Raw genomic sequence first — 25,329 nt, forward strand, 5'->3', positions numbered from 1 at the left:
GTAAAAACTAATTCATATGACGTACAACTAATGAATATGATTTACATATTTATCATCAAAAGTAAGAAATACACCATGGAAATTTACTAATGTGTTATATAAAAAAAGCATACATCTTACTTTATGTGATATCCAAATATGTGTTGGGAGATACTTCAGTTTCTCTCTCTATTTTTGATATCCAGGAAACTAAAAATAAATGCAAGAACAAGTGAAAACAATAAAGCCCATACTTTGGATGTGAAACAGACTAAACACATTCATCTCAATAATACAAGGAAAGCTGTGACATTCTCACAGTTGGGGTGCTAATACACTGAAGGGCTTAAGTTTCAAATTCCAACATACATCTTGCCTATAATGAGAGGAATGTGACCAGACTAATATGGTGTCTGTATCATATGGTAATCTCTTCTAACAGGATGTATCAAGTAACTAGGATCAGGCGGTGTTATTGAAACCATCTGTATTGTAAGCTATTACCACTCACTAGTAGTGGCAATTAGGTTTCTCGGTGTAGTGAAAATGTTGAAATAAACTTGGTTGAAAGTTCAAAGAAATGATATTCAAGTACCGAAAAGCTTTCTTACTATCATATCTACAGTAATGTTCAAATGCGGCCCCGCTGGGCTGAATGAGAGTGACCACCAACAGGGGTGAGATAGTTTATGGTACAACGTACAAAGTTCACGCTGCTAACCCCGTGGTTTACTCAACACCATAAGCAAAAGTACAGCTGCAATGAAACATAAACTTGAAATAAATACTCATTTATTGTTTAGGTTTATTTACAAATATTATTTTCGGGTCTTGTATATTACTTGAAACCATAAGGAGAGTACGTGATTATTAAAAAAATTAAAAATAGATAAAATTTGCATTTTATGGAAGATACAAATTTTTGGGGATTTCAAAATAATGTACCAAAACAGAAAAAGTAATAAGTTCAAATCTGAAACAAATATAAATATCATAATCATTTCTTATAAATACCATTTCCTAATGTAATTTTCCAAGATATTAAAGATCATAATGCAAAAATAAATAACTTTATCAAAGTAACGGGCTTTATGTTTCTTAAACTATGTGCATTTATGAAAGTACTTGTGAAGTTTCAAACAATTTCATCCACTAGTTTTATTGTTGGAATGACATATAGCAAGACTTGCGTTGATTACTAAGAAAATTAGTAGCCGGTGGTCATTGGGTTAAAATTGTCTGTGAATTCATTCCATGGTACTGTATTTTCCACAGGGTAAATAAATTAATATTTGATGCAAAATTCTTATCATTGCTATAAGTGTAGCTACCAGTTTGACAGACAATTTTAATTTCATTCCTTTAGTTGCACACTCAATCCTTTTTTGACCGCTCCTGTTTTTCACACCTAAGGTGTTTTTATTAGAAAAAGACTTCTCCAATCTAATAATGCAATAATTCACTACCCTTGTACTGTCCAAAATTGTTTTGAAAATGAAATACAGTGATTTTAGTCATTTTTCTTTGCCAACACAATTGCTGGATCTCAACCTGTTTCAACACATTTGTTACATTTTCAGTACCAACTCATGTCAGTAGGAGAATATCACAAAATATTTGTTTAGTAAAGTAATTTAATGTGAATTTGGAAAATGAAATTTACTAATTAAGTAATTGTAACTTTTTTGTAGTGTTATAGTAGATTTATTCAAATAGTAAATTTATTTTTTAAAACAAGACTTCTGGCTGTTTTTATTCCATGCTTGTTATAAGTTCCATTGAATGATAATTGAGCTTATATAATAATTAATATTTTTTTTAGTAAATCCTGTTACAAATAGTATTTATATTGCCAGTCATTGGAAATTTTCCAAGGTTGCTAACTTGGGGAAACTTAAGTGAGAATCACAGTGCCAGAATGCATGGAATAGTACAAACATTTATTTAAAAGTTATAAAAATAGCATTTACAGATTTGTTGCTCATTAATTATTAAAATCATTTCTAACATTTACTTTATTACTTCTTTTTGTAAACACTTGTTTGATCAGATACATTACTTTTACATTATCTTTTAGTTCCTTATAACATTGTTAATTACATTATGCAAGTTCAAATCATAGATAGTTTACTTATGGAAGAACTGAACCTTGTTCCACTGTGGTAACTTGGGGCATAGAAAGACTGGAAACAGGTGTTGCAGGATGTCTAGCAGAAGGAGCACATAAATTAAGGGGAATTTATGCTAACTTAGATGCTAATTAACTTGCATACTCCTCTCTCCATGGGCATCTTTTACTGAGCATGTCTCTATGTTTTTCGTGAGTTACATTAAAAATTTAATTAAACTACTTTTTGTTCAAGTTATAACCAATTGGTATAGCATAAAATCATAGCTAATAATTCATATTTTGATAGTATATAAGGTTTTAGTTCTTAATTTTTAAGGCAATAATTTTAAAACTCCTGAATTTCCCCTAGTATGAGAATTGTGACAATTGCTTTCCAGGCATCCCCTCTTCCCTAATTTATTTACTACCCCTCCAAGAAGTAAGAAATGTTGTCATTGCTCAAGCAAAGTGTGATTTTCATAGCCTTCAATTTTGTTTGGTTACAGAGCCATCAAATAGAAAATCAGACCCGTCTTGCCACAACTGCCTGTCACATCCTCTCTTTTAGGAACTGTCAATAGTTCTCTCTTATATTTAGTACTATATTATTTACAATACTGTGCAAAAGTGTTAGAACAAGATAATATTTTGTCATTCTTTCCATTTTATTTGGCTAATTCTTCCATACCATTTCAGAATGTAAATTGCAACATATGGCAATGTTTCACCGATCCCTGTTGACAATTGAATGAGCCATAGTGAGAATACTTATCATTCTTTCGAATTCCCATATACTTGTACCAGGAGCATGTCATAAGTGTTTTATTTGAATGAACATACTGATCAAATTTAGGGTCTGAAATAACTGTCATGGTGCCCCATGCAGTGTCTTAACTAGTATGGAGCTATCATATGGTACTGGTATATGCTAGAAGAAATCAATTTAATAGCACTCCACAAATAGACCTTGATAAAAACAGTGTTTAACACTGTATATTAAGTCTTGTTGTCATGCTATGGCCCAAAAAAGCATAGAGAATTGTCAGTAGAGCACAGAGTTTTCATAAAAGCTTTACGTAATGCTGGTTGAACTCTCCGACAAATTGCTACAGACTTGAAATGCTCCCCAAATACTGTAAAGTACACCCTAGATCATGAAACTGAGACAGGTAAATTTGAAAATAGGAAAGGAAGAGGCAGAATGCCTACATTTAATGATACTGTTGTTAAGTATATTTGTTTATGTAGCCTATGGGACAGAAGGAAGATTGCCACTGATCTCATGCATGAGATAAACGACCATGTACCAAATGACAGAAAAGTGTCCAGATCTACGGTATCAAGAAGACTCAACAAGAATAGAATACTTAGTTGTGTAGCAGTTAAAAAATTTGCTAAGAAAGTGCAAAAATTGGACTGTTGATGATTGGAGAAGGGTGAGTCCAAGTTTGAAATATTTGGTTCAAAGCATAGGTTGTATGTCCAGTGGAAGAAAGGTGAAAGATACTTACCTCAATGCATAGCACATACCATGAAGCATGGGGGAGGCACTGTGATGGTTTGGGGGTGTTTTACGGCTGAGGTGACAGGAGATATTTGCAAAATAGATGGAATAATGGATCAGTGCAAGTACCATCAGATACTGATCCATCATGGTATACCCAGTGGTTTGTGTATTATTGGTAAAGGATTCTACTATCAAGAAGATAATGACTCCAAACACTCATCCAACCTATGCAGAAATTACTTAGCTGAGATAAAAGCTGCTGGAGTCATTCAAATGATGCAATGGCCCCCACAAAGCCCCAATCTCAACCCAATTGAGCAGATCTGGGATTTGATAGATCAAAAACTTGACAAATCAAAAGTTACTTCCAAAAAACTTTATGGGAGTGTTTTAGAAACATTTGGAGTAAAATCTCAAAGGATATTTTGATTAAATATGTTGCAACAATGCCTGAAAGACTGTCTGCAGCTATTAAAGCAAAAGTGGGACACATAAAATATTAACTGTTTGCTAAACTCAAGCACTTCTACTGAGTTTCTGTTGTACTGAATATGAAGATTAATAACAATTTTGATGTTTCGCCTATGATTTACCTTCTATTGTTCTTTGAAAGTAGCCTGAAATCTAATTTTTGACTTTGTCCTAATACTTTTGCACAGTACTGTATAAACAGTAGAAAGCCAAGTGTTTCCTCTATCAATTGATGTATTATATTATGTTGTTTTTCTCTTTTATTACAAACTTCATTCTTACAGGAAACACATCGACTAGCTTGGATGAACTTGTAACGGCTCTTTTCACATAGTTAGAAAGCCAGAAAAATTGGGATAGTTATGGAACATTGTCAGTTTTTTGCATGTTATTATTCTATGTTCTTTGATGCATTATTTAATTAATTAAAAATCATTTAGTGCAGTACTACCATTAGTATATAAAACCAACAAAAAAATCTAAATCATCCTTTTTTTTTCTTTCTAGAATGACTTCAAATTGTAACATGAAACTACATTTGCTATTCCTAAATAGCTTTTAACTCATAACAGTATACATGTGTTTATACCTAAATTTTATTGTTTTATTGCTCTTTGAACCATGTCTAACTAATAATCCCGCAATACAAGTTGTAATTCACTGAGTGAATTTGTAGTTCCTATTACCATATGGTAATTTATAATGATAGTTTTTACTTGTAGCTGACCCAGCTGTTTAACATATTTTTTTCTCTGACTAATTTAGGATGATAATTAGGTATGTGTTGTCCTCAACAAAGATGTTTGGGTACATGCATGCTTCGTTCATACTTCTAATCCTCATTTCTCTAGATCAATCTATAATTTTGGGAATGCTTCTGTTGATTGTATTTGGTCTGTGTTATTAACGAAAAATGAAACATCAGTGTTATGTTGGCAGGTTTTCCCAAGAGGTTTTTTGCTATTTACATTAAATTATTAATGACAGACTTCAGCATTACATGTATAATTAGACTAGTGTTCTATTGGATATACAAGACTGTTTAGTGTAAGTTATTATTTAGTTCTTTTAGTGATCTAATATTTAATAATTATTTAGTTTTCATAAAAAGAGTGTTAAAAGTTGATTATTTAAAAGCAATAGTTATGACAAATTTCGTTATGCAACTCGGTAAGAGTTGTACATTGAGTGTGTAGTTCAAATATTATAGTAATATTGATGTCATCTTTCTCGAAACCTCTAAGTTTTCTCCCTATGTGAGATTGTTACATCATAGCATCTCTTAGCTTGTAGAAAGTTTAAGGCCTCGGTTGGGCAAGGTATATGTAGGCAGCCAAGTGAGTGCAAGTCCATAAAAGTTCAGTCAGAAGAAAAGTAAGTCAGAAAATGTTAAGTTAGCTGGCATGTAAGTGATTAGCCTTAGTGGGTGATTTATGTAGTGTTTCACAGCTGTATTGCAACAACAGAGAAAGGAAAAATAGTTTTTCTCATCAATTGAGTTCTAAAGTAACTGAACCAACCTGTATGTACTTTTGATGAAAAAAAAGACAGTTATTTGAAGTTCTGGATACAAGTGTGGTAACCAAAAAAATTTAGTGAAAATGAAGTTAGACTGCGTGATTGTTAGTTTAGCTGTAATGAGCAATTTTGTAAAGTGAGTTTCACAATTTAGCAGAGATGTGGTACATAGTCTTCAATTTTTAGTTTATTTGTTTTTTTGGTTCATTTTTATGTTTGTGTTGTAAATCTCAGATATTTTGTGTTTAAAATGGATTGTCAGTATTTATTTGTTAACCTTCCTTAGTCATTGAAGTGGTACACTGGGATGTGGGGCCAATTAGAGGGTGGGCCATTTGGCCCAGGCCTCAAGCTCAAAGGGACATCAAATTTAGACACTTCTTATTTTTTGCATTTGTTAAGTGCCTCCCAATCAGACCAAAATGTGACACACTCTCAGCTTAGAGCTGCAAATTATATATACAAATTAAATATTTAAATTATGTTTCACTTTTATTTTGAGCTAATGAATGTCTTGTTTTGTTTTCATGTGTCATAATTGTTTTTATTATTATAGCCAGGGTCCTCAAAATATAGAAATGGCCCAGGCTTGTCTGAACCATTGAGAGAGCCTGCTGGGATGCCTAAATAATACAGAAATGTTCTGATATTTATTGATGCAGGTTCATAGGTTGGAACGGTATATAATATGTGAATGCAAGTTTAAAAAATTTTTCTTAATGTAGATATAGTAATAAATATCGATTATTTTATATGCTTTAGGATACATGAATTGTCATTTTCTGTATTTGTTTCTTCTGTAGGCTAACTTAGGTTATGGTATTGTGTGTGATTTGTCTTCACCCTTAGAATTTCTCTAATCAAATTAGGTACGTAGAAGCTCTACCAGATCGAGTTACTGTTGTGTTTAGCACAATCTTCAGAGATGAAGATGACATCATCATTGGCAAAGTTTTCATGCAGGCATGTATTCATTATGTTTTATTAAAGTTATAAACAGTTTTCACTACCATTGTGTAATAAGGTCTTTCTAGACTAAATACCCAAGTCAATTTATTAAAATGTCCACAGATTCTACCAAAATTGTTATTAACCAAACCATATTTTTAAAAGTATTTAAGGTAAGATATATATTTAAGAGTATTGTTAAAATGGGTTGTTTGACAAATATTGTATGTAAATTCATTTTAAATTAAAATTTTTAAAAACTTTTTATTTGTAATTTTAACACTGACAGTGAGGTTTTTATTGTCATTGAATTCATTTGTTTTTCATCCTTTAATGACAGTTAGGCCAGGTTGTTTCAAGAGTGGATTTTGCTGGGTTCAATAGACATGGGACTTAGTGTGGCTGTTGGAATAAATTAATTTTGCCATGCCACATCCTGTTAGATGTGTTAATTGAAATAATTGTGATTGACTCTAATTACTAGAAAATTTGCTCATTATAACATAGTTTAAGCATAAAAAATGAGGGGGAAAAAGGTTGCTCTTTAATGTTTTAGGTGTGAGTGAAAGATTTGGTTATACTGATTTTTGCTCTGCCTTATGTTAGAAGCTAGTGGATAGAAGTTAGTTACTACAGGTCAGACATGAGTCACAGCTGTGGTCTTTTGTAGATTTACATTTCAATCATAATAATCCTCATAGCAGTGGTGACATTTGTACTCAAGCACAAGTAGAGACCATATGGAATAAGTAATAAGAAAACCCAAGAGTCTAATTACATAAAATTAGTTTTATTATGTCCTGATGAAAGGCTAGTTTGCTCCTTGTTACAGAATTCTTATAGCTTTTGGACACATTTTTTTAAGAGGATGCTTGGAGTGGTGGAATGTTTTTTATATTGTATTACATAAAAAATACTTAGTGCTTTGTAATTTGAACAATTCAGTCTTGTTATATCTGCATTTTAGACATGCAATGCTGTTATTTTTTGTATTTTAATAAGATTTTCTGCATGTATAACAGAATTTGCATAAATGTGACTTCTGAGTTATAGAACTTTAGATTTAAAAATGTTGCTACCATAGGCTAATATAAACAAAAAATTGCTATGTGTACTAGAAATTCATTTAAAAAACTGTGTTTAAACCTGTTATATAATTTATTAAGAATTAATCAAATGTGTACAGAAACACGTAAAAGATAATCTAAATTTTATCTAAAAACAAAGTCAAAAATTTGTTGTTGATAAAACTTTTTACCCTTTATCTTATTTCCTCTATCATAACACTGACTGCAGCCAAATCATTAATGAATGTTGAAATGAAAAGTTGAAAAATTTGAAGTAAAATAATACCTTTTTTTTTCCTAGAGTGAATGCAGATTGTAACAGACAATAACAGTTACTTATCCTAACAGACTCAGCTTCTAATTTTTTTTTAATTTAAAGTTTTACTACTGTACTTTTGGACCTTTAAGGTAAGAAAACATGAACGTATAACAGATAGAAATTAAATATTGAGTTGTATTTTACACATGTGGATTTTTCATGGCTAGAGACTTCAATATTTGCAGTAGCAACAAATTTTACAGTGGTAGAGCTCAATGTTACTATGAGATTAAAGGCACTCACATACAACAAGATTGCCTCGCTTTCTGATGGTCTGGTCATTTTAAATTTTATTTAATTTTGTTACCTAATAAGTTTCTAATTTTTTTCATTTTAGGTTTTTTGAGAAATATATACTGCAATAAATAAAAAATAAGTATAGAAAAGATGTAACCCTTATTTAAGTGTTGAGACCATTTGCACATGGATGCCTTGGATCATTAACCCTAATTTTTCTCACAGTGTTGTTTGACCAAAACATAATTCATATTGTTTTAAATATGCATTTTAGAATACAAAAAATATATCAGGCACTTTAATAAAATGTCCAGAAACTACTGTGATTTGCCTCACTTTCAAACTAAGCTATAAATAGGTTCAAAAGTTCTGTTACTGCTAGGAGCATTGACTTTACTCAACACAAACCAAAATTGTCTGCTGTATTTTACTGTCAAGTATAAAGAAGTAATCTTAAGATTACTTGAGTGTTATTGCTATTTCTGTTGACTATAAGCATATCCATCAGATAATTAGACATGTAAATAATTAGCTTGAAGTGCATGAAAATATAGGAGAGGCTTTTCTACTTGGTTTAACAAAAAATAATATATATATATATATTCAAAACAAGTCAAACGTATGTACAAAAATTCTTTACACTACAGGATATCGCAGTTGTATCTAAAACTCTAAATAATTCTCTTTTCTTGTCAAAAGTCCACTCAAGCTGATTCAGTTACTTTAGAATCTAATTGACAAGAAGAACTATGTTTCTTACTGTACAATCTGTGATAGATTCACTTACGTTATCCTGTGAATTACCACAGATGTATCTCGAAATTTAAATTATTGTCTCCTTTTCATCAAAGTCCACACAGAGGGGTTCAGTTGCTTTTGAACACTCTTTGACAAGACAACTTATTATCCTTATCTCTGTTAAGCTTTGAAACTTACTTTAAGATATTGTCCGTTACGGCTAACCACATGCATGCTGGCCAACTACACATTTTCTAAGTTTTCTCTGACTGAACTTTCACTTCACTTTTCTCTACTTCTTAACTCACGAGCCAACTATATATAGATATATACCTTGTTCAATGAGGCATCGAATTTTCGACAAACTACGCAATGCGATGACTTAACAATACTCAGTTAAGGTAACTAGTATGCTTGCTCTGCTTTACAGTGTGTTATAATATAAAAGTAAAGTTATTGCATGCGAGTAGAAATAGAACTGTATGTGCCAAGGCATTGTAATGAGTGTGATACTTTGAGCAACTTAAATAGTGTTAAAAGTTTGATACAATTATAGATGTTTGTTACAAGTTAACTTTTACATAGTCTGTTGAAGTTTACAGCTTTAATTAATGTGACCTTGAGTTATTCACACAGTTCATACACATGTTGTTAGAAGGCCAGTGTTATTTGTCATTCCAGTTCTACATGTGTTACTTTTTGGATGAATTACATTATTTTTACAATAAAGACAATACACACCCAGATATGGAATGAGGCACTCCTCATACCCTAAGTATCTGGAATGTGAAATTTACAGAAACAGAATGAATAACTTGACAATAAAACGTTGAAAAAGGCTTCTTAACTTTCTCAGTGCAGGCTCAGGCAGTCTTTCAGTTAATATTACAAGTCTTTCACATACAAGAAATCATATTTTGTAGCCAATGACAATAAACTGCTTATCAGAATTTGATGTTGTAAAATGTCGGCAGCAGTAACAAAATGCAGCTTTTTTTCTCCGTACAAAATTCCAACCATTCTCTTCCATTCTACCAGGTGACAGGGTCAAACTAACAGGAGTGTGTGTATACATCTTTATAGACAGCAAAAGCTAATATTTTGTGATTTTAGACAAATGTCAAAGCAACACAGTGTAAGTTCTGAGATTTGAAACACATTCGATGAAAGCATGTGTGTCAAGCCGGGAGGTGATACATTTTAAATAATTCAACCAGCATGATGTGGGTCTTCTTTATCATAATGATTTAAAGTTGTCATTTCTTTTTCTTTTTTTTTAAGATTTAAAGATTCCTCTCTTTACAAGGAATTACAACTATGAACAGACAAAAGAACTTGCAGCGATGTCTGTCTTGCAGCACTGGTCGTTTCTCAAGTTCACGCCAAGATAAAAACATTTAACTTTTATTTTTATTATTGTACCTTCCAAATGTGGAATGACCTACAGTTTATTTATGGAAAGGTTGATTTGGGGTGTGGATTCATTCACAGCACAACAGAGCCACGTACAATAATGTGTACAGCAGGGGTTCCCAGACTTTTGGCAATCACAGACCAGTAAAATTTCAAAATTATTTTTGGTGAAAAGGACTTACACAACTTTTAGTCATCAAATATTGAAAAATAAATAAGTGCTTTCAACAGCCAAGACATGTTGTGGACTGGTAGAAGTTAATTCAAGGACCAGTGTTTTGGAAATACTGGTGTACAGTACAGCTAACCCTGTAACACACAATTTGTGTACAAGGTGAAGTTAGTACATGGATGCTCTGTGAACGACAAACAATCGCACCACATACACACTGAGTTTATGCATTACGGTACATATACTGATACTTCTCAGTATACACCATGTGCGTGTAGCCTACATTACATTACATGGAGGCTTAGAATCAGGCCGGATTATTAATGAAAACTTTCTAATGTTGTCACTTTATTTTACCATTGGTTGGAATACTTCATTTGATTTAGAAAGTGATTTAGTTCAAAATGTGTAGATTAATAACAAAGACTGAACTTATGGCTGAAGTGAAAGATGAATTTAGGCAATCAACCTCAAAAATTTGTCTCTACAATGGTCACATAACATTATGTATTGATCATATACTAGCTGCAAGGTCAGTTCCCATTTTTATTTTTCACCCGTTCAAATAAAATAGAGAAAGATATTGAGAAAGATATTGTGATTTTTCTGTGTGTAGGACATTTATTGATAGCTTTAACCATTTCAAATGTAATGAAGCTTCAAAGTATATTCTCAGTAGTCTTTACAATTTTTAAGGCTAAACTGTCAACAATGAAACACAATGACATCTTCAACTTTACATAATCGTAATAGGGCTGATTTAGCACTATAATAATCAGCAATTGGTCATTTCCAATTGTGATATGATCAGTAAAAACAGTATAGTTTTACTATATGTTTTTGTTGCCTAGCAAAATGTCCAATGTGTTTTTAACTTCCTTAGAAATGTTTGTGTTTCTATCTGAATTTTAATAAATCTTAAAACTCCTTTATGTACTTTGAAATATTGTGTACTTCATTCTTGCTTCTACATGTATTATAGATGTAATTTATATAATGTTTATTGGAGTTTCAATTAGTGAGCTTTATTGTGAGATGATTTCAAAAGTCATTAGTAATTTCATTTTCTTGTAAGGTAAATTCTAACATTAAAAGAAATATTTAATGTTTGTGAACTTTTTCCTTACACAATGTTTTTTAGCATTATGTTTTATTGAGTTACCATGTATACACCCAACCAAACTCCAATTATGGAATGATAAACAAATCAAACATTTTTCTTGTGGTGCTCCTTGTTAGTGTCAATTATAAAATTATAGAAAATATTCTTTATATCAATGGTTGCTAAAGTATATGCTTCAATGTTTTGTGCTTTTGATATATATATATATATATATATATATATATAATTTAATGGATCTTGTAGGCTTGATCCATTGAGTATTTATGTGGTGAAATATTAGGTTTTCCAGGTTGTTCAGTTAGTACCTGTTAGACCAGTTTGTTATATTTTATGACAGACTTTTAAAGAACTTACAAACATTTTTAGGTTTTTAGCTTTATTTTATGGTTGTATTCAGTATTTAGAAAACAATTTTGTAAGTCCTTGTTTATTACATACTGTTGTTGCTATAATTAAAAATTACATTATGATGCTATTTCTAATAATGTCGTAAACAATTTTCTCTAGTGTAACAAACATAAATTATGGTGATGTGTATTAAGAACATTTGAGCATTAGCAAATATTGCTTTTATTTTAATTTTGGAATGAACTTTATTTGGATTTTATAGTTTCAGATTACATTCAAAATGCAGTTTTGATTATTTGTAAATGGTATCAAAGCTCAAGTTCTAAGTACCTTTAAATAAATTTACTTTGGTAGTATAAAAATATACATTATTTTTCCTATAAATTTTCAGTGAAGCTTTTTAAAAACTGTTTAGTTTGACACATTTGTCAATTTAAATCAGATGGCATAAAGATGTTTTGTTGACATGCTAAGTGTGTATAAATGAAAGTTCGAATAACAAAACTGTTAAAAAATTTGGGTGGTAGATCATATACAATAGGTGGGCAAAATATTGTAAATTTAGGTGCATGTAATTTATCCTGTTATATGATAAAATGTAGTTGCTAAAAACACAGTTCACATCATGAAATCTGAGTTTTTCAGACCCATAATATTTGTTTATTTAAATCTGATCCATCTTTTTGCTATAGAATGTAAGTACTTTCAAACCCTATGTTTCCTGCTGATTGTCAAAAACAAACAATGTTTTTAACAGATATTCTATTGTAATATAAATTATTCATATTCTGAATATTTGTGCTAAAATAATTTAATTATATTGAGGTTTATCTCAAACTAGGCCAATTAAAGATATTTGATATGTTATACATACTTCTTTATGGAAATCTCTCCCACTCCTTGTTGCAACAGAGTATTAAAATTTTTCAGGTACTTTAAATATTTTACATGATCATGAAATAAAATGTTGTACAGGAATCTATTATTCCACAAACAGCTCTCTCAAAACTTCATATTGTTTGTAAGTTATGCGGGTATCTCTTAAAAAACAAAAGATCATATGTAATCTCTTGTAATCTCATATATAATGTCTGTGACTCAATTTTTCATATATATATATTACTATTTGTTAATTGTTGCTATTGATGGTTAATCAGACTTTATAAGAACAGGTCTGCAGCTATCAACAGTAATGCTCAATCTTGAGGGCACTATTGACTAACACTTATTTCCATTGCAACAACTTCTGCCAAAAATGCAAAGTCAAACTCAGCAAATACATTTTATAAATTTTCTGCAGACTCTCTGGTATATGTAAGTGTTGGCTTCTGAGGCCATGTTTTTAAGGAGACTAAAGCTACAAAAAGACATGAAAGAATTTAAGTTATGTGATTGAACAGGATCGCCATGATTCCAGTTTCGTACACCATTTTTCTTTTGAAAGCATTTTTTTATTTCTAATCTTGTCAATGGTACCAGGAGATATGCCCAGCTTCATTGCAATGGCTTTTTTGGGGTGAAAGGAACTTTTTATGTAACCATAGTTTTAACTTTCAAATGAAGATGTAGTTCCAGATTGCTTTGAGATATGGTTGTGGAATCTACTTCTGTGTGGTATTTTCTGCTTCTATAGAGAAGATATAGTGCTCTTTAGCTTTTCAACACTTTATGCCTTTGCAGTATGAATATTTCAGAAAGAATATTCACATACTTTTGAAACCACAAGTTTACTCTACCTACATATTACTGTCAAATGTTCAAGAGTTTTCTGTGAACAAATATAGCAACAAAGCATGGTACCAACCAAGCAACACACCACTGCACTAGCTTGAGTAAGCTATTTATATCAAGTGTAACTAACCCTTAATATAACTTGTACAATTTTATCAGTATAGGCTTTAACTACATACCAGAGAAAATAAACAAATTATTTTGGATTACTTTGGTGTGAAAATATATGTTTAATTGGTTGTTTAATATAACTAATCAAATCCAAATTCCAAGAAAAAGAAATAGGATGATAAGAGAACTTATATAAACAAAACCTAAAATATAAGATCCTGTTTCATAGGAATTCAAGGAAGGAAGAAAAGCAAGTCACACTGCACCACAAGTCCTTTTCAGTCACCGTGAACCTCCCCGAGAGCTTGAACATACAGACGCAAGAGTTGGAGACAACATTGGCTATATAACTTTTGGTAAGTTAGATCTTTCATGGAAAAAAAACAAATAATGCTTAATAAATTCCAGACGTGCTAGATATGCATTTTTCCATGGAATTATTCATATTTTATCAGTAAGTAAAACAGGCCATAAAATTTCATAGAGCTTAAGTACTTGCTTAGTATTTTTAATCCCTCAAGTAAATGCATTGAATTATTGACCTGGAAGTGGATAGATTAGTAAAGTTGCAAGAAATGAATGAAATTACTGACACAAAGATGGAAATCAGTGAAAACATCACTTTACAAAACATGTTTTGTATAAGAGGCCATCTAATATTACTTGACAGTGTGTGCGTTTTAATGAGACTGATTATGTCTTGTTATACTCATGTACAGCAGTATTTAATAATTTATCAGCTGGAAACATAAAATTGAGAGAGCTTGAGAACTGTGCATAACTGTTGTTTAAGTTCTTGTTTTTTTCTTACTGTATTCGTGAATTTTTTGTTCTCAATTCTAAGATCATAACCTTTGAAAATTTAACTAGCAAATATTCTGTAAAATATTTTTAAATCTTTTGTCTTACTATTCCAGTAACCTGAAAATGTTTCCAGGTAGAGTTGAAACCTTGCTCAATAAATATTGAATGTTGAGAATAAAATCCATTTGAGTTATTTTTATTCTTGAAATGTGTCTGTGATTAAATATTATAAATTATCTTTAATTAATTATTCATACTTTATCTTGTTGGCATTGTGAGGAAAATAGCATTGATAACATTTCATTCTTTTTCTTCTCTAAATGGGCAGTGCTCTGGTTCATGAGACTTACAACAGTTGAATGTAGTTTTAGTATTGCAGAGGGAACTGTTTTTTAAATTACTATTTCTTTTTGATATTTTGTAAACTCGGTCTGTGAGTGACAATAGCAGGTATTAAATGGCCTTACTGACAACTTGAATCCTTATCACTCAGCAAAGCTAAAAACTTATCTTTCTTTTTGTTCCCTCTATTTCTTGACTTAAACAATGTTTAGAGTTTTACATTTTGTCTAGTTTCTATTTTTACTTCCCATTAAGTTCTTTTGGTGAAATGTTTTTCAATTTTTTATTGTTAAAATGTGTTTTTTATGGGAAATTATTTCCTATGAACATAAATGGTTGGATTTATAAATAAAAGCTAAGAGCAAATTGACAGCATACTCATGTTTAGATTATTCTAAGTTAGAATGATGAAAAAATTGTTTATAAGCCAATTACATTTTTATAAATTTGAAGCTGTAAAAAGTGTAAAATTATATTTATATATATAAGCATATAGATCCAGTTGTTAATTTAAGATGCACAGAATGTACATGTAAATCACTATATTGCATTTTTCAGCTGTAACTTAGACATACATCTACAGTGATATGTGCTGAAAATAGTGTATACTTTACAAACTTTTAAAAATCTATTTAATCCTCTGTGTGTTTGTGTGTAAAAATTTGAAGTTGTTGTTCTTGCATGTACTCAGTATGCAACATTTGTTACTATTCTTTTGTCTTGTACCATAATCAATAGAAATTAAGTACATTGAATTACATGATGAGGATTTCATTGTATTTTTTCTATTAGTTTTATTTCCCAGACACACCAACAAACAAGCTAGGAACAACACTATTAACTTGATCCACATATTCAGAGATTACCTTCACTACCATATTAAATGTTCCAAGGTAAGTATTTATTCTCATTAATCCTTTGTCTTCATCAAAGAAGGAATGGTGTTAACATTGTTCAAAATAAAGCACATTTATTTGACTGTGTTTACATACAAGTATTTTGCTGGTCTTATTGTTAGCAAATAGTTTTACTTTTGTATGATATTGTTCTTAATTTGTTTTAGGTACAGAAAATGTTAATTACCTTTATTTAATATATTCATTTCAATTTCCCAGATTAAAACAAAATTTATAAAATATAAAATTTTTTAGAAATCTTTACAAGAATTTAGGAGGACATAAAATCAATAACTGAAACATACAACAAATAAAACTATTTGTTTAAGAAACATTTCACAAAGAAATTTTTGAAAGTTCCAAAGCTGTCATACAAACATCACATATAAAAATAATATATCTTGTTTTACAGAAGCTACATAACCTGCTGAAAATTCACTTCAAGCTTCGAATAATCTCATCCAGTATTTTTTTCTTTTATTGTTTAATCCTTTTGCCACAGGTCAAAGGCCATATCATCATGTTTGTTGATTTGCATTCAAAATTTTATTGAACTACTATTTTATGAATTTATGTCAATATGTGTATCACCCCCTCAGTGGCACAGCGGTATGTCTGCGGACTTACAGCGCTAGAATCCGGGTTTCGATACCCGTGGTGGGCAGAGCACAGATAGCCCATTGTGCAGCTTTGTGCTTAATTACAAACAAACAATATGTGTATCAAACTGTTGATTATAATTCAACCTTTAGTATTGTACATTACTTGATTTCTTAATTTCCAAGTAAATATTAAAAAAAAACACCTAAACATTGATGTTTGTGTGTCATGTGGTATGTTGAATGCAGCACTGGTTCAAATTAGATGTTTGTGATGTCAAAATACAATGTGTATAGTTTTGTACGAATTAGGAATTCAAATTACCAATATTAACAAGCTAGAATATAAGATAAGAACCTCCTATCTTTTCTATTTGCTGAGATATTGCTCATGTACTGAATCAAACACAGTGGCCCCACTCACCTTTTTCCATTTTAGGAAACTGTTCCATATATATACACTTACTTCTGTATATAACATGTGAATAATCAATTGAAAGCTCAGAATGTCCCCTAGTGGCTTTCTCAGCCATTATCAAGTGTTATGACATCATTACATTCTTTAGATACAAATCTTCATGCTGGTAAAGTGTATCTTTATTGAGCTTGAAATTGTATATTTTTTTAGACCCAAGTACATCCTCCACCTGCAAAATCTGATAAGGCTTAGCAACCTATGGCAAGCGGCAAACGAGTACAAAGTTCGTAACTAGAAGAGATAATTGTTTACTACACTTCTTTATTTACTGGTCTATGTTTTAAGAAAAATAAATTTAAGTAAATAGTAATAATGTATATACATATGTAATGTATTATAACTGACATGTGACTGTATTTTACAAAATACTATCCACTAAAACACAGCCAAGACAGGTTACTTTGTAAAGGCCAGTTTTATATTCTTGGATACGGTAACATGAGAGCACGTGTGCCGCATCATTGCAACTTCTGTAATGTTAGCCAGGCATGACTGGAATGTCAATATAATAAATATATAATGTTAAGAGATTTAAGCTATTTAGAATAAATAGAACGAAAAAAGCATAATTTATATTTATTTCCTAATTTTTTATGGTGGTTACAAGGTCAGTCAAATTGACAGACCCCATATAGTTAGGGTAGAGAAAATAACAGACTAGCTATAAAGTTTTACTGAAAACAAACGTTTGAAATGTATTTAGGAGGTTTTAGAGATTACACAAATAATATTTGAGATTTTTGGGATGAAGAATAGTTTTTAATCATAACATGAAAATCACTTCTCACTCGGACTAGGAACAAAACAGACTCGATATTTTCACAAACAAACTTTTAGTAAAAATACTTCATTAAAAAATCTGATTTTTTGTGTACAAAAGACTTGGAATCATTACTAAAAGTTATAGTATAAATGCTTATCATGTAGAAATGTGTATATGAACTCGTGTGTTTTATAGCAAGCCCACTGCAAAAGGGGTAAAGGTAATTGAACCTGTACATTCTTACTGCATTACAATTGAATATTAAATGTAATCATTTATATTTTCTTTTGAAAAAAAAACTTAATTCATGATAAAATGCTATTTTTGAAACATAGCTACTCTTGGTATTTATAGCATTCGAATGTTTGATTATAATCTTAGGTTATCTTTGAGACCACCTTTCTTTTCTCACATGAATATAATATATGTAATCTTGCACTATATCAGTTACTTTAGATTTATTGTTTTGCTTATCAAGAAATTAATGTCAGAATTACTTATCTAACCCCAGTGGATCCAAATTCTTTATTTCCTCCTCCTCTGTTAATCAAAGTTTAACTTTTTTTAACTTGGATAACTTATTTTCTAACAAATCTGCTGAGCACATCTCCCTTTTCAGTTTTAAAATTATTCATCCCAAAGTTAAATATAACTATCACTACATTTTCTCTGTAGTCATTGTCAATGACTCTAAATCCTATATTGTTAAAATACATGAAAGTTAAATCTGATTCTGTGAGCTGTTTTAAAACATTAACATCCCTTTTGGAGAACTATCTGATGTTGTGTTTTTATTACTGCTCTATCTCCAGATAGAGATACGGTGACAGGTAGGGGTGGCCAGGTGTCCTGTTTTTTTGGTAGTTTGTTCCAGTGTCCTGAGAAAAGTTCTTGGGACATACATAACATCCTGGTTTTATGATAAAGACATCAAACTGTCAGTCACATCAAATCATGAATGTAATAGGTCTACTTGACTTGCTCATTGTTGTAATATGTACTTTCTTGTCTGAAAACTCTCAAAAGTTCCTTCTGTGTGTGATGAGAAACCCACGTCTGCACAGGTTTTTTTGCCTAGTAGTACTTTAGTAGACTTGTAGCAGTTGGTGAATGTGTGGTGGACAGTTAAACATCAGGAACTGTTCTTTAAGATATTTTTATTATTGGAAATGTTTAACCTATCAAAGTGTCAAAATGCCAAAATGAAAGTGTGTTTTTTCAGATACTTCGAAAGCAGACTTCCATTTTTTAAAGGCAAATGAGTTGAATAACAAAGTTGAGTACATTATTTGCAAGACTGTGTTTCTGATAGCACATGGTAGCAGATTGGACATTATGATCACATTGCCAAGAAAAAAAAGCATAAGGACCATTTTGAAATTAGGGGCAAGGGCTGGAGTGTCCCAATTTTCTTATTTGGAAATCTGGTCATACTAGTGATAGGCACTATATAAATCAAAACTAGCAGCATTTACCAAACCTTTTGATGGTCCACGTGTATTTCAACATAACATTTCAAATTCATATTTTAATCCTCTTATTATGGGCAGGTCAAAGTGAGCATGTCACGACTATTTTAGAGAGTTACCTTCAAAATTTAATTAAACTACTTTATTATCATGGTATACAAATAAACTTGGTATAACGATGTAGTTAATAAATAAAATTTTAATATTCTATAGTTTTAAGTTCTTAATTTTATAAGAAAATATTTTTAAAAAAACCTCAATCTCACCCTAGTATGAGAATTGTAACATTAGGTCTCTAGGTATCCCTTCTTCTCTTCTTCCTTTGTCATATAGTTCCCGTGAAAAGTGGCTCGAAGAGGAAAACTTCAACTCAACCTTTCCTTAGAGGCTAGTTCTTCTATTACATGATTGGCCCTGTAGTTGAAATCCTAGCTCTACATTGTCAACTTAATGATAATTAGCTTTACATACTAAGGTTGATCCATATGCATAAAATAAATTTGATAAACCCTGACTCATACTTCTGTATATTAAACAACCAATGTTCCTCTGCCTTTTTTTTCTGCATCAAGCATAGTATTTACTTTGCAATATTGCCTTCTTGGAGACACACATACACCACATTAGAAGCACACATCACTATTAATTTCCTTATAACTTGCACTACAGATGTTTTTAGTTGATAAACATGATAACCTTGTACCTTTTTTTTTATGATTCCTTTCAGAGATCTGAACCTTTATTTTGCTTTTGACAGTAATCCAATTGTATTAACATATCCCAATCTTTAAACAAGCTTGCATCTCATTCTGTCCAACAAGTTGTTCCTCTGTTTATACATTTGATATAATACAGCCCTTTTTCATCTTTAATAGTGTTTGGTGAAGGTAATAGAAAGTCAGTCAGAAAATAAATTTTTCATTGTTCCTTTCTTATCTATTTCATCCTTATAATAGTCAAGGTTCAAAAATAAATTATTAATTCTGACTTCTTAAATTTTTCAGTTCAACTGTGGTCAGTGTTCCTTCTAAGCTGCGAGGTCACACAACAACCAGTCAAGTGCTGCGCACTTCATTATTCCAGCCATGTACATCCTCAGTAATGGTGAGGAGTCTCAACACATTGGCGGCCTTAATGACTCCGGCAGTTGATAGGCCTAAAGCCCAAATAACCAACTGGTAGCATTGCAAAGTGGCATAATGATTCAATAGGGTCAATAGTAAAAAAATACCCCCCCCCCCCAAAAAAAAAAACAAAAAACTGGTAGCATACATCTGCACATTGCCTTGATACTGGTGCCCATGAAAAAATTCATTCTGCACATGGATTAAAAAATTAGAGGAAACATTTACTGTGGTATCACTTAATAAATGACATATATTTTTCTTTCTATTATTTTTCATTCGTGTTTGAACTATAAAAGTTTATCATGAATTTGGTACAACTGTTTGCATACTAATATTACTAAACAGTGTTATTAAGACAGTGTTTGTTAGCTTTCAGGAATCAGTCACATTTGTCTTTTGATAATCATTAAGTCTCTACACTTGATTTCTAAAGTCAGTTACAGTTACAGTTGACCTGTTAGAGAGTAAATAATTTTTCTTTTTTAGCCCATTTTTAAGCTCCAGTAATCCTGACTTGATTTAATTTCTCTAAATGATATCATCTTTTCAATTGCCAATAGTTTATTTAACTTTGGTATCCCATCAGTTATCTCATAGTTTTATATTTAGTTGTACTTCAAAAACATGAGGTTAAGCTAATATTTTGACCAGATGCAGAACAATGTCTAATTAATTTAAAATATCCATTTCTCCTTAATTATATTGTTTTGGCATGGTAAGTAGTTTGGTGTACATCTGACTGCAGGCATATATTAGTTGATTTCAAATATTATATAATTAAATATTCTGCTGCCCTGACCCATTATTTCTTCTCTGTTAGTTTTGTTTATTTCTCACCTCTAAAGCAGGTTAATATTCAATCATAAATATATAAAGACTAGCAAGATTATATTATACTATGTTTTTAGTCTGCTCAAATTTTACCTCACTGCAGTATCCTACAACCCTAAGATACATACATCAGATGTCTTGCTTGTATTACACCTAATGGGAGATGCTATCCAGTGCAGATTACTATACTACCTATATTTCTAGACATAGCTGACATGCCAATTGAAGTAATACAACAGTCCAAACAAGAATGACAATAGTATGTAACCTACTTTAGGTGGAGATTAGCACAAGGAATGGAATGTTAAAATACTGTCAGTTTTTAACTACCATAAAAGTAACAAGTTTCTTATCAAGTTCATATGAAGATTTATGGCTTGCATTTATTAATTAGTAAACTTATGACTTGTATAATAGTTTGTGAAGTATAAAATCAGGTGCAGATAATGGTGTGAACTGAAAGATTGACAAATTTTCCGTGCACACCTTTAATCTGTCTGCTTTTGAATAAGGTGAAAAATAGTATTTTAGCAAAGTCATTTAACACTTTTGCATCAGATTGGTGAAAGTGTGCCTGTCACACCCTTTCACAAAGTTACATTCAAAAGCTACATAAACTACTTTATTATCAATATGTGCAAATAAACTTGACATCAAACATAGTTAATAAACTAAATTGTAATATTATTTAAGTTTTAAGTTCTTAATTTTATAAGGATATAATTTTTAAAAATCCTCAATCTCCCTTAGTATAAGAACTGTGACATTTGTAAGCTATGTCTTCCCTATTCTTTAATTTATTTACCACCCCTCTGAGAAGTTTTCAATTCAACATAAATTACTCATCATAATATAGTTATTACTCAGGCAAAACCTAATTCTTATAGCCATCAATCATATTTGGTTTCAGAGTCATAAATTAGAATATGAAACCCCTCCACAAATTGCCAATAATTCTCCCTGATGTTTAATATTATATCATTTACAATCAATAGAAAGCCAAAGTTTCAAACTATTAAATGACATATGTTTTCTGCACAGCTAATTGTCAGTTTCACTTCCAGTTCAAACTTAATTCCCATGGGAAAGATATTGATGAGCATAGCTGAATTTCTGACGGCTATTGTCACATACTCAGAAAGCCAGATTAATTGTGATAGTTATGGGACATATCTGCTTTTTTGCATGTTATTATTCTGTGTTCGTTGGAGCATTATTTAGTTAAATAAAAAATTAATTACTGTAGTAATACCATTAGTATAAAAAAGTATGGTTAAGAAGAAGGTCCAAGTAAGTCCTCTATTTCTTGCTTTTCATGTGTATTCTTTATTTACTATTATAAAAGTAACTTTTTAGGTTAGGTTAGGTAAACTAAAGAATAATAATAATTTTTTTTCATAAGGTATGCTTACGAGTAGCCCGTGTGTTATATAATTTGATTTGGTAACATGAGTTGCATGTTTCCCAAGTAATTTAAAGTTTTTTGGCAGGAATATTAGTTTAGACAGATTCAAAGTGCAATAAAACAGTAAAATTTACGTTTAAACAGATGTATACTGTTAAGATAAGAAAGCTATTTAAGATAAACAAATCAAGTTTCATGTTCCAATTTGAAGTCATTTTAGAAAGAAAAAAGGGTAATTTTCGATTTTTTTTTTAATATCATTTTGTGGTTATGAAGTTGATAAAATCGACCAACCTCGTATAGAGTTCTGGTAGAGAAAATAACAGATAAAATAAAAAGTTTTACTAAAAAAAAATGTGGAGATTTTAGGGATTATACAAATGAAATTTGAAAATTTTCAGATGAAGAAAAATATTCTTGATCTTAGCAGGAAATTCACTATGCACTCGGAGCAGTAAACAATCTAACACCATATAATTAAACAGAAAGATTTAGTAAAAATACTTAATTCAAAAATTCAGATTTTTGTTTACAAAAGTCTTTTAAAGTTTACTGAAAGCTTGCCAAATTTCATGAAGGTACATAAGTACTTTCAGAGTTATAGTATATATATACACAACCTTAGTTACATGGTGGTTACAAGGTTCTGTAAAATACAGGTGGTCATCCTGATAGGGTTAATGAAAACTCTTATTACATTTGAAAGTGACAACTTTCCTTAAAGACCCTTTTTTTAATTTTTTTAAAGGATTTGGACTTCATTCCTGCTTTTGAAGGATCATAAAGTATTTTTAAGGTTGCTACAGAACTCTCACAAAGTAGTGAACAAATATTCTGAAGATATGTAAGGTGCAACTCCATGAATCAGTTATAACAAAGATAAAGATTAGGATTATTTTTATTGCTGAGCAGTTACTAAATAAAAGTGGTCTCTTTGAGGAGTATTTAAGCTATACAGATCAATCTTGTGAAACAGGTATTTTTGTTTTGTTGATATGGTATTTTTTACTTTAGGCTTATATCCATTCACGAATGAGAGCTAAAACATCAGACTTTCTGAAGGTTCTTAATCGAGCCAGACCAGAGCCCAAAAATGTTGAAAAAAAGACAATTACGTAAGTTTATTAGTCATAAATGTACATAGTGTAAGAACAGCAGAAATGAATATTCATATGTGGTAAAGAAAATTTTAATTCTTCTTGCTCTAAGCTATCCATGTACTGAAAAAGTAAAGAATTTCCTTGTTTTTCTCATTTTATTGCTAGCTACTGTTAGAACCTTTTGTGAGCATGTTATATTGAAGGATACATATTAGTTATATTGATTTTTCTTGATGAAAACTATTTAGCACTTACATACAGTGTTTATGTTGATGGTTTTACTGGTGAGTAACATTGCATGCAGACACAAACTATAATAATGGTTATAATGTCTTGGTCATATTTCTATTTCATTCTCGTACATAAAGCAACAGTGATTATAAGGAGATTTTCATAGTGTTTAGTATTCTATACTGATTTGTATATTAATGCTTTTCTGAAAGATGAATTATTTTTTTAATCCTGTAACACTGGCTTTATTGATATTTTAATAGTAAATAAGATTTCACGCTGATACTTAGTTATTGTTTGAATAGTGAATAGTTTGTATTTGTGTGTGTATATATATATATAGTGTTTAAATTTGCTGAATATGATTTCATTATTCCTCAAATTGCTGGTATAATAGTACCCATAGAAAGGCTGTTTTGAAATAACATCTATACTAAACAAATTTAAAACTTTCTTTCTTTACACTGTACATGATCACTAAGAATGTTTTAATATTCTTATTCTTGTTTCATAGTAACTTATAAAAAAGATTTGTATACTTCATTTACATTTTCTTTTTTCTCTTCTAGTGGTCGAACGTTTATTCGAACCTAAAGGAATATAGCTTCCATTATTAGTAGTTAGGATTGTATATGCTTGAGGACAATTTTGTGAAATGTAAAGCTTAAAGTTTTTTAACACTTGCTATATTTTTTCAGTTATATATAAAATCTTGAATTAAATAATTCTGTTATTAGGAATTTTTATTTTAAACTAACTAAAGATATGTTGTATGTGTTTCACTGAAAACTTGAAATTGGTAAAAGTTGATTGGAAATGTTAATATAATTATCTTTGTAATTTCATTCTTATTAAATATTTTACTTTTGGTTCAGTGTGATGAGTATTTCTTTTATCACTTTAAAAATGTTTCATATATATCAACTATTTTCTAAACTTTCTGCATTAGTGCTATTTTTTTCAAGCTGTACTTGTAATATTTACTAAATTCTTAAAAATACTGACTATTTTATGAATGGAGCTGCAGATATAGAATGTATTTTTAATGTTAAATAAACAAATTTTAGCGTTTATAATTTACAGAACTTCAAAATGTCCAATTCTTTACTGTGGTACAGTTTGTTCTGGTATTTTTCATGATGAGGAATGTTGCATTAGAATACCATTACCTAAAGTAGTATTATTTTAAAATATCAAGCAGTTTTTCAAAAATAGCTAGAAAGGAAGCAAAAGATATTTATTTGGAAACAAGAAATTACGTTGAATACTCATGAGGCTGAAAACTAAATGCATCATTGATATAGTTTTTGACTCAGAAATAAAACATTGAGTTTTACTGGAGAAGAAGCCTCAAGAATGAATTTGTTATTTGAAATACAGAAATCAATCGTAAAATAGTGTATAAGGTTGTGCTGAAGGATTTGAATTCATGCTGATTATCTGAATAACTAACTCTATGGGACCTGGATAAATGCATCCCACTGCAAGGACA

At 30.5% G+C, this 25,329-nt stretch overlaps 1 protein-coding gene across 1 annotated transcript in view; it reads left to right on the forward strand.

The window, feature by feature from the left end:
- LOC106473319 (actin-related protein 2/3 complex subunit 2-like) overlaps positions 1–24,706 on the forward strand; it is a gene marked incomplete at its 5' end in the record, with an annotated part of 35,903 nt that extends 11,197 nt beyond the window's left edge. Inside the window, 5 exons of the mRNA XM_013934002.2 lie at positions 6,455–6,548; positions 14,022–14,148; positions 15,731–15,831; positions 23,521–23,621; positions 24,407–24,706. Coding sequence (XP_013789456.1) covers positions 6,455–6,548; positions 14,022–14,148; positions 15,731–15,831; positions 23,521–23,621; positions 24,407–24,431 — 448 coding nt within the window. The remainder of the gene's footprint in view (positions 1–6,454; positions 6,549–14,021; positions 14,149–15,730; positions 15,832–23,520; positions 23,622–24,406) is intronic.
- Positions 24,707–25,329: the final 623 nt, after the last annotated feature.

The sequence above is a fragment of the Limulus polyphemus genome, unplaced genomic scaffold (genome assembly GCF_000517525.1).
Source record: "Limulus polyphemus unplaced genomic scaffold, Limulus_polyphemus-2.1.2 Scaffold6072, whole genome shotgun sequence".
Taxonomy (NCBI): domain Eukaryota; kingdom Metazoa; phylum Arthropoda; class Merostomata; order Xiphosura; family Limulidae; genus Limulus; species Limulus polyphemus.